The sequence below is a fragment of the Cylas formicarius genome, unplaced genomic scaffold (assembly GCF_029955315.1).
Source record: "Cylas formicarius isolate icCylForm1 unplaced genomic scaffold, icCylForm1.1 PGA_scaffold_6__28_contigs__length_40554024, whole genome shotgun sequence".
In the NCBI taxonomy this organism is placed as follows: domain Eukaryota; kingdom Metazoa; phylum Arthropoda; class Insecta; order Coleoptera; family Brentidae; genus Cylas; species Cylas formicarius.
The window spans coordinates 40293175-40305298 of record NW_026844347.1 but is presented as its reverse complement, the minus strand read 5'-3'; the positions used below and the strand labels follow the sequence as shown (position 1 = coordinate 40305298).

The following is a 12124-nucleotide window of genomic DNA, read 5'->3' as shown; positions in this document are numbered from 1 at the left end:
TATCGCTTATTTCAAAATGGTTTTTACATAAGAAGAAAAGAGCGACATTAAATTAAATAGCATTAAATGGCAAAAAAAAACGGCGATAATTATGGCCGTTGAGCCTTTCTGCACAATTACACTAAATAATGGCTCGTGATACATGTGTGCCACATTTCATTAAAGTGTCTAAAGTGGTATTAGAGATATTAAAAATATATAAACTTTATCGCCGTGTATCCCAAGACGTTAATTATTGACAATCAAATAGACAACACCCTGTATATAAATTCTAAAACGTCTATCTCGATGGTCGCACCTCCGACGGCCGCTTCCCCAGGCGTTCCTCAAGGTTCAATGTTGGGGGCATTATTATTCAACATTTTCGTCATTGGTGTTTAAGAGATTGTGTTTTGTGACTCACAGAAGCCTCAAAAACCAATGGATTTATCGTATATTACAACAAAAGTACAGAATTGATAAAAATATTTTATAACTCGGTCTAAGCTATAAGTTGGAGGTAAAAAACTATAACTATAATTATTAATTTCAGTCTTTTCCCATTCTACTGTTTTTTATTAGACTTTATTAGAGTTTATTTATTATATATCATTAAGGTTGTTTCGTGATATCGTCATTACTTGCAATGTCTCTTTAACTACACCCTAGCTGTTAGTTGGGCTTCATGTCTGGAAGGTAGACTTCTTTAAAAAAATAAAATAAAAATATAGAATCATGACAAGCTCTACAGGGAGATAAAGGCAAACGAATTCCTAGCGCAATACCCAAGCATTGCTTTGTTAAACACTACAAAACTCGAATATCCAAGAACGGCAGATTTCTGGCTCTCACAATCTGGAATCTGAATTGTTACGTTAGCACTAGAGTAGTATTCATATGTGATTGAAACTTGAAAACCTTTTTAAACTTTCTCCGGAAAAGTTTCGAAACGCACAGTAAAAACAAATTGTCAACACTTAAGAAATGTATCAGAGAGATTATTATTATAAAAATACGCCTATCATCGTGTGGTGAAAAACGACCAAATATTTTGCCCTCTTTTAATCGCAGGAATGACTCAGACCTTCCTATGTACGATAGGTTTATCTCCAAGTGGTTGTTGTGATTCTGTATTCGAATGCGCATTTTACCTGCTTGATAGGAATCTGCGACGTATTAATACGTCCAGAACGACATCGAACCGCATTCCGTTAACATAACGATGACGAACCTATTGACTTTGTGTCTTTTTTTCGCAATCGCGACCTACTTGGTCGCCGGTGAAAACCTTTTCGATTGCCCGGACCCGACGCTGGCCACGTAAGTGCTCCGCCACTGTCCCTTTAACCGATTCGACCAGCCGCCTCGCGTTTCAGGCAGTTGGTGTGCGACAAGGACATCAGCGAGGACGGTTTCTTCCTGACCGTCAAGAGTAAAGAGATCACGTGCCCGGACTCGATCTTGAACTCGATCCCGATCACTTGCATCGACGTAAGTTTTAAGAAATTTCCCATGTTATTGACATTTCTGTAGCGGTGTCGCCGCCGTACCACAGATGGCGCGGTATACATCAACTTTACGCTTTCTCGATCGTCCATGGGCGAGTGGCCTGACACTAGCAGCCCTATCTACCTTCGCTAGACTGCGTTGGCATTTGGTTAGATGACAGTCGAACAACTGACTGACTGACTGATTCATGGTGCATGCTTCCCTATCGTCTAGGGTTCTCATAACTTTTGCTACTGGCATGTTTCTTCTAGGGTTCTTGATCTGGTATATAAATCTAACTGGTGATTTACCTCTCTTTCTTTTGCCGTCTACTTTCCCTCGGATCACAGTCTTACAGTCCATACCGTCCTTCCAAATCACGTGACCAAAGTATTTTGGTATACGCTTCTGCCTTTCATGATCCGGAATATTTAGTTCAGATCCGTAACATCATGCAGTGGCATATCATTTCAAACGCTTTGAGAAGCCTCATCTCGGTCATGTTCCGAATGTTGTGGTATTTGCAGATTTTAACCAGTCCACCCAAAGCTTCTCTGCCATCCCGATCCTTCTCTGGATTTCTGGCTCGGGGCCTCCTTTGTTAGTTGGTTTTGCCCCAAGATAGATGACAGTGTTCCTAGTTTCCATATCACGAATCTGTCGAAGAGCCCTTCTAATATGATAAGTAGGGAGAGAACACAACTCTGTCGAATTTTTCCAGAACCATTGCTATAAGTTTTTATCCGATGCTTCTTCGCAGATTAGGGATTTGGACTCCGATAACCGCGGAGGGTCGGTGAAGGTGAAAGACGGAGGCATCAACTACAACCAGGTTACCGTGGAGCTGACCTCGAAGCTGGGCCAGGGCTTGCACTTCAACGTCAAAGTGTATGGTCAGTCTGCTTGAGAGCAGTATTCAAATAAACGAAGGACTTCAAAATTTGTCTTTCATTTCATTTCACATTAGCATTGACAACCAAACAATTTTGACAGAGACTTCGAAAGTTTTAAACATATTACTAAAGGTAAAAATGACGAAATTTGTAGATCCTCAGGGTAATAAATTAGACCAACAACAATGAAGTGTTTGGCACTGAAATTGGCGAGTTTCACTTTATTTACATGAAATTTTGGACATAAAAGACGCCCGACTCGATTAATTCGTTAAATTATCCATAAAAGCAATTTTATATCTCGTAAATTATCATCGGAAAACTCTGGTTCCATTAGATCGCAGGGTTCCGGGTTCCATATGGAGAGAATTCGACAGTCAGTGAGAGAGAATACTTCAAACGGCAAATTAGAGTTGGTGGAACGAAAGTCACATCCTGGTCTAAAGTTACTCTTGCCCGTGTAGTGGTAAGAGGTTTACTTCGAATGGAATATTTATATCGCAACAAATCGGGAGATGAGTCAGCACTGATCTTCACAATTTGCTTCCTGATTGATATAGACACTTTATCGGACGTTATCGGTGCTTCAAATGAATTAATTTTAGTATCATGTCCATGAAACTTTGTCTCTAAGGCGTAGATAAAGAAATAAATGTTCAAATTGATCACTTTAACGAAAAAAGAACAATTCCTAAACCATAGATAAGTATTAAAAATATGTGAAAAAGAACACAGGCTAGGTGTACATTGGCCACATAACCAATTGTTATTTGCTGATGCAGAGACCCTATGAAAATAGCCAGGGATAGTATATAGACTCTCTCTCTCGACACAGTTTACGATACTGTCAAAATAAAATTGTCCCGTCTTTAACAGTGTTTCAATTATCGCCAATTATTTGATGACAATAACGGAAATTTTCAAGATCCTTTAGATTTTTTGCCCATAAACGACACAGCCTGTATATAATTCAAACAATGAACGAAATAGAGGTTATAATAAATGACGTCATTTCGTCTACTTTGTTGGCGAGAACAGAGTATGTGATAGATTAAACCAACCAACCATAATTTTTTTTTATATTCGGAAAACCCTGTAGATCAACGAAAAAACGCTAGAAATGAAAGTTATCCTGGTTGAAGAATTTCGCCGATAACACTTTTTCATATACCACGAAATATTCCGAAACCCTGTACATCCGAAATACAACACGAAAATTTTAGCTGTCGGTACTCCCGGCATGGGTATGTAATACAAATTGACACCTGAATCATAATGTTCTAGTTATATACAATTTTCAGTTATTAGTTTCTTGGCAATTGTCCTGTACATTAAAAAAAAAATATTTCAAATTATTGTTAGATTTGAACCTCGTTCAAGAATTTTTTTTATGTCGTTAATCGTTTTTGAGAAAAAATTTTTTCCTTACACCCTTGCATAAGAGGAATGACAATATGCCCAGAGTACTACCTTGGGGCACTCCAGTCTTGACGTCATATTCAGATAATAAAGTAGTAATTTTTGGAAATTGTCGGAAATAAGCGTAAATAAACTAAAGGGAAATTTTGAACATTATCGATGAACATAAAAAGTATGTATAATTTTAGATATCAACCTTAGGTTTCGTAAACACGTTTCCAAAATTCCAAAAGTTATAGAAAAGTCGTAATGCTTCGCATGAAAATATTGAAAATCGCCTTGCTGTTAGACATTTAAACTCATGAGACATTGGCGTAAAATGTATTGATTTTATTATGAGAAAGTGGATTTTTCTTTCAAAAAGCTTAAAAAATTGACACAGTGAGAGATTGTTCTGGAGACGTAAGATTTTCTTTAATAGTTTTTGGATTTAGGTGCTTCATAATAAAGGACAGGTCCGGTAAAAATATCTGAATTATGTTGATATCAATTTATTAGGTTTACTCCGATTTTAAACACGAATAAATACCATACAAATGCACCGCCACATTCCCTTATCTCCTTTTTGTAAATAATAATAATTCGTAGGTCAATATGGTTTTTTCTTTAGTTAAATTACATAAACAAAATATGCCCAGTAGACCCAGCAGTTAAACTCTCAACTAAATTAGTAAATATTTTAAAGTTCCACACAGATTTTAAACCAAAACATGCAATAAAAAATTCTTTTGAATTAATCTACAAAATTAAAAATATCAAAATCCCTTTTAACGCAACACTATTGTCTTTTGATGTACAAAACTTATTTCCCAGTATTCCTCGGAACAGGTTAACACATTGGTGAAACTAGATTTATTAGATCGCTTAATAGTATCTTTAGACCAAAATTATTTTGAATTTAATGGACGGATTTACATTTCTAAGGAAGGTTTGATTATGGGAAACCCACCCAACATTTTATTGCTATTTTTCGGTATATATAGTACCAGGTAGTTTGTAAATATAACATTTGATAAAGAAATTTTGTAGTTTATTTTGTTAGTAAAAGCCACTTCAGTTTTGTTTAGTTTCTCTACCTTTACATATTTTCATCATATGGCTTAAACGTCAGGTTTCAAGAAGATTTGTGAATTCACCTAAATGAGCCGTAATAATTATAGCAAAATTGCGCAACACCACACTTCGAAAATTAAATCGATTTGACCTGCGATTTTCTGCAAAATTCCCGAAGCAAAGATATTTTCTTTGTATTTTTATCCGTGTAGTGGTTCGTTAGTTTCGAAACTACACTCGAATCGAACGATAGCGATCTGAACGAAAACTTATCGAAGAAAAATGCAATGTTGACGTTACAAGCTGCGGGTATAAATAACCAGGCGCCGAGTCGTGCTACGTGTACAAAAAATATGGCGAACCTACTGACTTCGTGCTTTTTCTTGGTGACGGCGACCTTCTTGGTCGCGGGCGAGAACCTCTTCGATTGTCCGGATCCGACGCTAGCCACGTGAGTTCTTGTTGTTCTTCTTTATATGCCGTCCCTTCTATACTCGCGGAGCCTCTATTGGCGTGAGCAATATCACCTATCCCTTTAGTATCTCTCTCCATCCCCTCTCTATCCATCCAAGACAGTATCCCAACCCTGCAGTTGCTTTGGATGTTATTTCTTTGAGTCTATAGAACAGACGAGATGATCTTGGTTCACTTCTAGTGTCAGAACATTTAAGGCGAATGACGTTTCCCTTGTTCCCATTCACTGAAGAAGTCTGTTCTTCTTAATTTGCAAGTTGCCTTTCAGGCAATTGGTGTGCGACAAGGACCTTAGCGAGGACGGCTTTTTCTTGACCGTCAAGAGCAAAGAGATCACGTGTCCGGACTCGATCCTGAACTCGGCGCCGATCACTTGCATCGACGTAAGTTCGGATCCGCATGGAGTTTTTGTTGTGCGCTTCGCGGGCTCCGTAAAAGCCTTTTCGCGTTTTGCAGGTTAGGGACTTGGATTCCGATGGAGGGTCGGTGAAGCTGGTGGACGGGGGCCTCAACTACAACCAAGTTACGCTGCAGTTTACCTCGAAGCTGGGCCAGGGCTTGCATTACAACATCAAAGTGTATTCTCAAGGGGCCTGAGCTCCGAGATCCGTTTTGTTTTGCAATAAAGCGGTCGTGCGAAGTTTGAAGTCTTTCATTTTTATAGCTCTAGTATGTTCAATGTTCACAAATTAAGATAAATGCGAAAACGTGAGGACGTAACGGTGATTTGGTGCAAATTGAACTGCTGGATCATCTTCCTTCGTGGTTGGCCTTATAGGAAAGATACATTTGTTTCCATCGCGGAATTGTATAACCAAACACGTCTCTTTATGCTATTTTTTGACCTGTTGCATTTAACGCCTTCTAATAATGGTGATAACGAAGAACCCAACACAGAAGATGTTCGGCTGGGACCTTTAACAAGAACTGATTTTAAAATCGTTGAATGTGATTCTGTGTCTATATCTTTACGCGTATGAAGAGTTGTTTCTCCAAGTAAAGCAAAACGATAATCTAAAAAAATGGAGATCAAGGAAATTCAAGGAGATTAGCGGTTTTCGTATTTTGATTTTTTTTTTAAATTAAACCCTAGTTGTCAATAAATAAAAGCACTTTTTCCCTAAAAACCTTCCTCCTGAGTTCATTAGTTTCGCGTGAAGTCAAAATTTGTGACAAGTAATGACATGTAACGGGCAAATCAGAAAGCAACATAGAACGTAATGCTACATATCGCTACACTTTGAGAGTTTTTAATGGCGACATCGCGTGAAACCCGCAAAAATGGCCGCATTGTGATAACGAAATATGCAACTTTTATTCAACCTTTGGAACTGTCAGAAATGTTGTTGTAGATAATAACGTAGAACTGCGATTTTAGGTTTTCAAAACTTTGTTTATCAGTTTTCATATTTGCGGATCCTAAATTAGCTTCAAAAACCTTATATGAAATTAATAATAATATGATTGTAATCGTAATAAAAAAAATACATTGTTTTCTATTTCGATCACATGTTATATACGGGGTGTTTTCTAACTAAATATCAATAATAATAATAATAATAATAATAATAATAATAATAACAATAATAATCCGTTTTGGCAGATATTAATGGTACGTCACTGATTTCTGTTAAAATATCATTCTTACATTCCCCAGTCATTTTTAAAGAAATTTTGCGTAAAAAAATTAATATCTCTTTTCTGCATGGTGATTTAGTAGACAGGTTTCTTTTAAAGGTTCTTGTTTAATAAATCCTCTACTGCTTAAAGTTTCATTGGAATTTTTCACAACCTGTTTTCCATCAAGCGATATTGTTATATTGTCGTAAAATAGCTTTTTCGAAAGGCAGAGTAAAAAGGATTATTGAACACTACCGCAGATGGTCAACACTCAAGAAATATATCAGAAAGAAAGTAATATAACCCGGTTCAAGTTTTATTGAGGGTTTTTGTTCTTGCAATAATAAAAATTACGTTTAAATCAACCGAGATTTTTATTGAGCAATTCTTTTAATGTTGACGAGAAACCTTCCGTGGTGATCGTTTAACCCAGTTAACCTAAGATCCTGACGAGACGATAAGCTAATACGTGATTTTGATTGGAAAAATGGTCGATACGTTAAATACTTTAGTCCTTCCGGTATCCAACGACAACGTATCTTTATCACACTGTGTTGTCGAAACAATTGTCATGTGAAAATACATAATTTCGTGAAAATCCGAACTTTTAGTTCTTATTTATTTTGATTTGAAAACACCCTGTATAATGGAGGTTTTTGGGGTTACACTTCATATATAATATAGATCAAAATGTTTTGCGGGTATGCTAGACTTGGCCGAACTATCTTGGCAGCCATGGACGATATCTCCCAATGAAAAAAAAACAACGAATAAAGTCTAGTTTTGATTTTATTTTGTATTTAGGGAAAATACGTATTCGATTTGCGATAAGAACAAGTTTACTTCGAGCTTCCTATAGGCTGTAGGAAAATAACAGTGAGTGACGTCACTTTTTGTACATGCCCAATTTGAGAGGCACTTCACGCGTCTGCCTGGAGAGTTGGTTCACCGGGAATGGACTGAAGGCTTTGCTGGGTGATTTGTCGACGCCCTCCTCTTCCTTCGGAGGAGATAACCGAACGTCTATCACGTAGAGACCCCCGTCCACCTCTCGTGGCTCGCTCCGCCCTCTTCTCCTATCGGAAACTGACCTCAACAGCTCCGAATTCTCCTGGATTATCTTGCACGACATGGACTCTTTGGCACTGATCTCCGGACTCGTTTCTTCTGAGTCTTCCGCGAGTTCAATGAGGTTATCCTCGGGGATCGTCTGGACTATGACCCCTTCCGATTTGCTCTCCGACAATCCGGAGGTTTTAGAGTCGCTGAACAAAGCGTGGTACCGTTCGTCGAGGCTTTTGCTCTTCTCCAGGATGCTGTGGTACTTGGAGGTGCTTTGCACCTCCGGCGAAGGCGGAGACGGCGTGAGACGCGCCCGCATTATCCTGTGCAGGATCGCCGAGTTTTCCTGGATGATCTCGAGCGCGCGAAGACTATTCCTGCGCGTTTTGCCCTCCTGCTGACAATATAAGAGCGAATTAAAGGCTAGTTCTAGTAAAAAACTAGAAAAGTCAAAATTTGAAGATTTGATTAGGGGAATGTTGCAGTGGTTCCAACATCAACGTCTTATAAATGTACCACTCTCTGGACCTATCGTAAAACTAAAAGCAGAAAAGTTTGCTGAACAGCTAGGGATTATCGATTTAAGAGTTTAAGCTGTCTATATGGGCTATATCGCCATGTAAAAAAAACTGACATCTAAAACACAGACTTGAAATTATTGCCAATTTTCAATAATAGGAGGACCTATTCTGCAGTTTTTTTGAATTTGCGGCGCACCCTGTATATTTTTAAAAAATTGTCGAGAATAAAAGTTTATGGAGTCGTTTCCTTTGCTTCTGGTTCAAGAATGTTTTTCGTTTTGTAAACGGTTTTTGAAAAATGGTCGTTTTTGTAGACCCTTGCACAAGCGATTTTTATTTTTTTTTATATATACCAAGTGAGGAAAGCGGCAGCCACAGCAGGTGCATTAAGGGATATAGTGTGGAGAAATAAACATCTAGAAACAGAACCGAAAACAAGAATCTATAAGGCATGTATAAGACCGATACAAAGAAAACAAAACAAGCGCTAAGAACAACTGAAATGAAAACATTAAGATGCATAATAGGAAAGACTAGACGAGACCATGTAAGAATTGTAAGATGGGGACGAGAATGAAGAAGAAATTGGGATCAACATGTAACGAGCATGAAGCAGCACAGATTAGCAAAGATCACAAGAGGTGGAAAACCCGAGGGGAAAAGATCAAGATGAAGACCACAAAAAAGATGGCAATATAGTTGGTCATCAGAATCACAAATAAGATTAAATATTATACAGTCAACACGAGTCGTTGGATTTAACGTAGGAATAAGAAGAATGTGGTATCAGTCTCTAGGAAAAAATTATGGAACTCTGTTCACTTTTGGAACTCGGATGTATATTTAGTTGACCTGATATTGAGGCTATTGAGGTGCCGTTATGAAGTCATATACAATACCTCATCACGGTCATGGTCGAGACCCTTGACCCTATCGGTCAGGAACCTCCGGAAATCTTCGTCCTCCGACTCCGAAGCGGCAGATTCTCCCTCCTCGTCGCACAGTTCCGTGTCCGTCGAGCTCGAGCTCGACGAGTCTTGCTTGGGCGTCGTCGCCGTAGCGTCCTTCCACTGCAACGTGGCGGAGGTGGCACGCCTGGCCGGCGGGATCGTGCCCTTCAAAGGTCCCGCCCTCTTGGTCGGCACCAGGGCGCTCCTCCCCACGAACAGGTGATTGATGGCGATCGGGGTGGCTGGGGGCGGCTGTTTGGTGACAGCGGCGGAGAAGATCACGTGGGCCTGTCTCTGTCTCTGTTTCAGCTTCGCGTATTGCCTCTTCAGGGTGTTGATGTCCAGAAGGACAGCGTGTTTCGGGTAGACTTTGAGGCGTTTGTCACCTCGATCGGACAAACTCCAAGGGGTGATGCTGTAGAGGTAGTGGTCGCGGAGGTTCTTGAGGTCGGTCAGAGGGCCCATCGCGACCACCGCTTTGACCAGCGAGTTGGAGTCGATCACGTTTGCCTCCAGAAGCTCCCTGGTGAGGTCTCCCATGGTGCCGTAGAATTCGTCCGCCGAGCGCACTCTCAAGATACGCTCCGTCAGGATTTGCCATATACACAGGGCGGTACGGAGAAGGACCTCGTTACCCTCGAGGAGGATGAGGTCCCACACTCTGAGGACCGTCGCCTGGGGCAGGCAGTTGCAGAAAAGGGTTAGGAACCTGGAAACGTTTGCTAGACAAGCCACCGAAACGAAAGAAACGTCGAAGAAAGAGAAGAAAAAATTATTTGAGGAAAGAAAATTGAGGATCATCTCTGATAGCAGACTTTAGTAGGTCGCTTATAAATTTCGTCCTTTAAATAACATCCTAAATACATTTGGTGACCTAGGAGGCCAAGGAATAGGTCTATTTGAAGCAATCCATTTATTGTTGAAAATGGTTGTTAAAAATTGATATGTGATGACCTCAGCTCATTGGAAATGGAGGTTCTGTCTGCTTACGAGGTCAAGCTCATCTGGAAAACCATCCAGAATTTCACAAATAATTACAATGTACCGCTCACCGGTCGGACGAGACTTCTGCAACAAGAATTGTGATAAATGAAATTGAAATGTTATCTAATTCCAAAACAGTGCTCTTTGATACGTGCCTGGGTCGCTCTGATGTCCAAGAAATTGAAATAGAACGGCAATTGTAATCATTAGATGAAGCAATGAAAAAAGGTCTACTGTACTCAGCAAAACTTTTGCCATTACAAAGCAAATCCATACTGCTTAATTCAACATCAGGTGTACTACACGTTGTCACGATGATTCCTAGTTTGATTGCTTCCGAATGGTTTCCTATATAATTGTTTCTACTTACTAGGACATATAGAAATGTAATGGAGAAACTCTTAGCTTGATGAGATGTAATAAAGGTTATATAGCACTAAATATAGTCTGTGCTGGCCAAGTTGTAGGCTTTAGGTACTAGTCGGGTATTCTGTAATACCTAATGAGCTTTTATTACTCCATCGCTTTCTGAAACAGACTATAGATACCTGGAAGTAAGTCCAACACGTGGTGTGATCTTTTTATAGGCACCCATTAGTGGGCTTGAGTGAGTGTGAACTGATAATCGCAATAAGGCATTATAAAAAGTTTCCTTTCTTCATATTTTGTAAATATAAGGGCCGAACTATTATTTCGACTATGTTGTCTTAACCACTGAGGAGGGACGTTCACTGGAAACTATGCAATACAAGGGTGACTTACCACTGAATCGTGAATACGTTCGTCAGTGGCGGCTCGTAGCTGCGGCTGCCGTCTTTCGCCGCGTTTTGTAGCATATCCAAGTGCTTGGCGAGCCTGGGCAGCTTGCTGCGCAGCAGCTCGCGAAACACGGCCATGTCGACGCTAAGGCCGCGTAGATTGTCCGCAAAGTAAGAGTCTGGTAGCACGCCCTCTATGAGGTAAATCATCAGCTTCAAAGAGTCGCTTTCGTTCTTTTCAGTCACTTGGAGGATCAGCGCCGCTAGCATGTTAAATCCTTGGCAGTATCCTGGTAATTTCCAGTCTTTCAGTTTTATTGTCAAAGATTCCGGTAATACGAATGATGTATTTTTGTATAAACATGATGACCTCATTTGAAAAAAATAAAAATGAAAATTTAGTTATAATTTCAGAACCTTCGATCAAAACTAAATCTCAACTATAATCAAACGGTTGTATGATGATTATCGTAGAGTGTGGCCCAAATTAGATTTACGTATTTATTACGTAATGTTATTTGTTACGTAATGAAGAACAAAAAAAAATTACAACGCAATATTTCTTATTGTTATCAGTTTTGAACTTATCAAGGTGATTTGCTTTGTGAAAGACTCTTGTCATATATCCTTAGTCTATAATCAAATTTGCAGCACGCGTTTTGTAGTTCTTGAAGCCGATTTTGCGTAACGGCATCAAAGCCAGAGAAATGTGCGGGGTGGTCCATTTAAGACCTTACCTTATCTCAATGAGTGAAAAAAGGAAAAAAGCGAAATACAAAAAGCGTTTGCCCCTAAATATGTATTTTATTTATGGTATTTTCATGTATACAGGGTGATTCGTTGCGCCATCACAGTAACCAGCATAGCATACAAAATTTTGAGTACTTTTTGAGAAAAATGAAATTTTCCATTTATTTGTCTTT

General features: G+C 39.3%; 3 protein-coding genes across 7 annotated transcripts in view; 2 read left to right on the top strand and 1 right to left on the bottom strand.

Annotated features, from left to right (window-relative positions):
- Positions 1-1147: 1147 nt before the first annotated feature.
- Positions 1148-2419, top strand: LOC132703712 (uncharacterized). Its single transcript, XM_060673140.1, has 3 exons — positions 1148-1299; positions 1356-1470; positions 2228-2419. Exons 1-3 carry the CDS (start codon positions 1202-1204, stop codon positions 2372-2374), a joined length of 360 nt encoding a protein of 119 aa, XP_060529123.1. The 5' UTR covers positions 1148-1201; the 3' UTR covers positions 2375-2419.
- A 2730-nt stretch (positions 2420-5149) lies between these two features.
- LOC132703848 (uncharacterized) lies at positions 5150-5942 on the top strand. The gene is made up of 3 exons (XM_060673362.1): positions 5150-5283; positions 5575-5689; positions 5763-5942. The coding sequence occupies exons 1-3, from the start codon at positions 5186-5188 to the stop codon at positions 5901-5903; spliced, it is 354 nt and encodes a 117-aa protein (XP_060529345.1). The 5' UTR covers positions 5150-5185; the 3' UTR covers positions 5904-5942.
- A 1767-nt stretch (positions 5943-7709) lies between these two features.
- Positions 7710-12124, bottom strand: part of LOC132703657 (TBC1 domain family member 30) — a 48014-nt gene continuing 43599 nt past the window's right edge. For 4 of the 5 annotated variants that reach the window (XM_060673039.1, XM_060673043.1, XM_060673041.1 and 1 more), the window contains 3 exons: positions 11206-11491; positions 9409-10168; positions 7710-8385 (listed from right to left, as the gene is read on the bottom strand). In XM_060673039.1, the coding sequence (XP_060529022.1) occupies positions 7813-8385; positions 9409-10168; positions 11206-11491 (1619 nt within the window). In that variant the 3' untranslated portion in view covers positions 7710-7812. The remainder of the gene's footprint in view (positions 8386-9408; positions 10169-11205; positions 11492-12124) is intronic. The other variant, XM_060673040.1, reaches the window with a different exon arrangement.

Coding starts and splice junctions, on each gene's coding strand:
- LOC132703712 (XM_060673140.1), top strand. CDS start 1,202: ATGACGAACCTATTGACTTTGTGTCTTTTTTTCGCAATCGCGACCTAC. Junction 1,300..1,355: donor CCGGACCCGACGCTGGCCAC/GTAAGTGCTCCG, acceptor CTCGCGTTTCAG/GCAGTTGGTGTGCGACAAGG. Junction 1,471..2,227: donor TCCCGATCACTTGCATCGAC/GTAAGTTTTAAG, acceptor GCTTCTTCGCAG/ATTAGGGATTTGGACTCCGA.
- LOC132703848 (XM_060673362.1), top strand. CDS start 5,186: ATGGCGAACCTACTGACTTCGTGCTTTTTCTTGGTGACGGCGACCTTC. Junction 5,284..5,574: donor CCGGATCCGACGCTAGCCAC/GTGAGTTCTTGT, acceptor GTTGCCTTTCAG/GCAATTGGTGTGCGACAAGG. Junction 5,690..5,762: donor CGCCGATCACTTGCATCGAC/GTAAGTTCGGAT, acceptor CGCGTTTTGCAG/GTTAGGGACTTGGATTCCGA.